The following is a 2227-nucleotide window of genomic DNA, read 5'->3' as shown; positions in this document are numbered from 1 at the left end:
GAAAGAGACTGTATTATTTTGATGTCTCTTTTATTTAACAGGAAAAATAAACCATGTAGCAATTAGTATGATGGAGAAGCTTTTTAATGGTTTGGTAAAATGGCCATTCCTTTAAAATAATACCTTTAATTTTTAGACCTGGGAACCAGGATACAAAGTATAGAGGAAGCCTAGCGATGTTAAAATCTTTCTCCACTGCAAAGCTAGATTTTGTAAAACTAACCTTTCATGAAAAAAAAATGTAGCTTTGGAAGTATATTTACTTGCAAACAAAGGAGAAAACTGCTTTTGAAGTTTAAAATTTTAATAATTGAAAAAAGTGCAATTGCATTAAAAGGTGATAAAATCAAGTTTATTTTAGTAATTGAAAGCATGTAAATAATAAGTACATGGAGCCACTTCCAAAATTGTTAATTAGCCACCTAGCTCGTGGTTTGTTAACAAAGGCATATTCACTGGGAGATTTTATGGTGCTGCTCTGCAGTGCAGATGAACAGGTGTCACGAACAAATGAAGCAACTTACGAGCTCAGTCAGTACTTAAACCTAAAAATACTCATCTTGACATTGCTATAAATGTCATGAATAACTAAATGTATCTGTTCCCAGGCATTCCTTAGTCCTGAAAATCCTGAGGAGCCATATCTGGAAGGCATCGGCTTTAACTGCGTGGCTCCAGGAAAACGCTTTATGCCAATGGACAGTTTGTCAGGAGGTGAAAAATCTGTGGCAGCTCTGGCTCTTCTGTTTGCTATACACAGGTAAAAAGAAATGCTATGGTGTTATCCTTGTATGTGGCTGAGTAGACGGCAGGAAAGTACCTTACAACCATGAGAAAAAAGATCTGCTAATAAGAGTATGCAGACATTTACTGAAGACATTTATTTTTTACCTGCCATTATGTCTTAGGAAAACGTTATGATGTGAGTAAGTGAATCTCAACAGTAATGAGAATGTGCGGTGACACTTTTGCATCTAAATGCCAAATACTCTCTTGTCTTCTACAGTTTTCGGCCAGCACCTTTTTTTATTTTAGATGAGATAGATGCTGCCCTTGATAACACAAACATTGATAAAGTAAGTTGGTCCTTTTCACCTTATTATTTTATTGACAATATAGTGATACCTTTTGTTGAAGAATGGCTACATTTTATCACAGGTTGTTGGGATAAAGAGATTGATTATGCTATCTTAACCTCTTTTTTAAGATATATTGGGTTTAGGACTGAAGTAATGGTTGTATGAGATGTTAGCTCAGGGGTAGGTTTAAATCCATAAATCTCAGTGTGTTTTAATCAGTTCCCAAGCTGTGAAGTTGAGAAAATAGGTCAGGAGTGTGAAAGTATGCTGCATGACACATGGTACAGTCTGACTGAAGGTAACTTGAGAATTGCTGGTGGGGTTTGATTGGTTGGAATTTTTAAGGCCTTGAGTTCCTTTACCTCTAAGAAGCAGAAAGGAGTGTTAACTGCATGTAGAAAATCAAGTCGTTCTGCCACTGGAGTGTTTATTTATAACTGGCCTACTAAATACTTTTACATCAACACAATTAAGGGCTGTCACTCCCATCATTGTATTCACATGAATTCTTGCTTGATGAAAATAGTTTCCCATCTCTATTTCTGCTTCCCGTTTTACTAATAACTATTCACTGTAACAAAACTATAGGACTGAATCCAAACTGCAAAGATTGTCAGCTGTAGGTGTCAGTCTCTGGGAGGAGGCGACTCATTGCGGAGAGATTGTACGTAGGAGAGGAAGCAAAAAGATCTCTGTATATGCCTGGATTTTTCTTCTATGGAAACATTCCTTTCCACATGAAGTGAGACCAAGCTGTATGTCTACGTGCATTAATAGGGATGAGAATCTTGGTAGAGCCTAGCAAACAAAAGAAGTTTTATGAACAGCGAACTTTCATTTTCCTTTTTTCCTTCTTTCCCAATGGAGTTAACAGTGATGTGCTGGGTACATCAGAGTTTGCTGGGCGCATGCCTCTCTAGTAGGCAGCTAGGGAAGCTCCACAGCCTGCACCTGCTCAGAGAGAATTCCTTCACAGAGATTACTGACTCTGCACAGCACTGAGAGGTGTTCCTTGAGCCCACGTACCTTGAACATTCCTTGAGATACAAGTCCATGAGGGATACCTGTCACCCACTACTTCCCAGCAGATGATAAGCCCTGAATTTGTTTTAACTCAGTCCAGAGTGTTGCAGTAACACCATGTTGTG

At 38.2% G+C, this 2227-nt stretch overlaps 1 protein-coding gene across 1 annotated transcript in view; it reads left to right on the top strand.

Moving 5' to 3' along the window:
• The window catches only part of LOC104511854 (structural maintenance of chromosomes protein 1B-like), a gene marked incomplete at its 3' end in the record, with an annotated part of 10404 nt that extends 9246 nt beyond the window's left edge, over window positions 1–1158 (top strand). The window contains exons 9-10 of the mRNA XM_010154628.1: window positions 609–760; window positions 1007–1158. Of these exons, the coding sequence (XP_010152930.1) occupies window positions 609–760; window positions 1007–1158 (304 nt within the window). The remainder of the gene's footprint in view (window positions 1–608; window positions 761–1006) is intronic.
• Between the last annotated feature and the right edge of the window lie 1069 nt (window positions 1159–2227).

The sequence above is a fragment of the Eurypyga helias genome, unplaced genomic scaffold, assembly GCF_000690775.1.
Source record: "Eurypyga helias isolate BGI_N326 unplaced genomic scaffold, ASM69077v1 scaffold40946, whole genome shotgun sequence".
Classification (NCBI taxonomy): domain Eukaryota; kingdom Metazoa; phylum Chordata; class Aves; order Eurypygiformes; family Eurypygidae; genus Eurypyga; species Eurypyga helias.
Note: the sequence above shows the minus strand (reverse complement) of the source record. Positions and strands in the feature narration are given on the sequence as shown.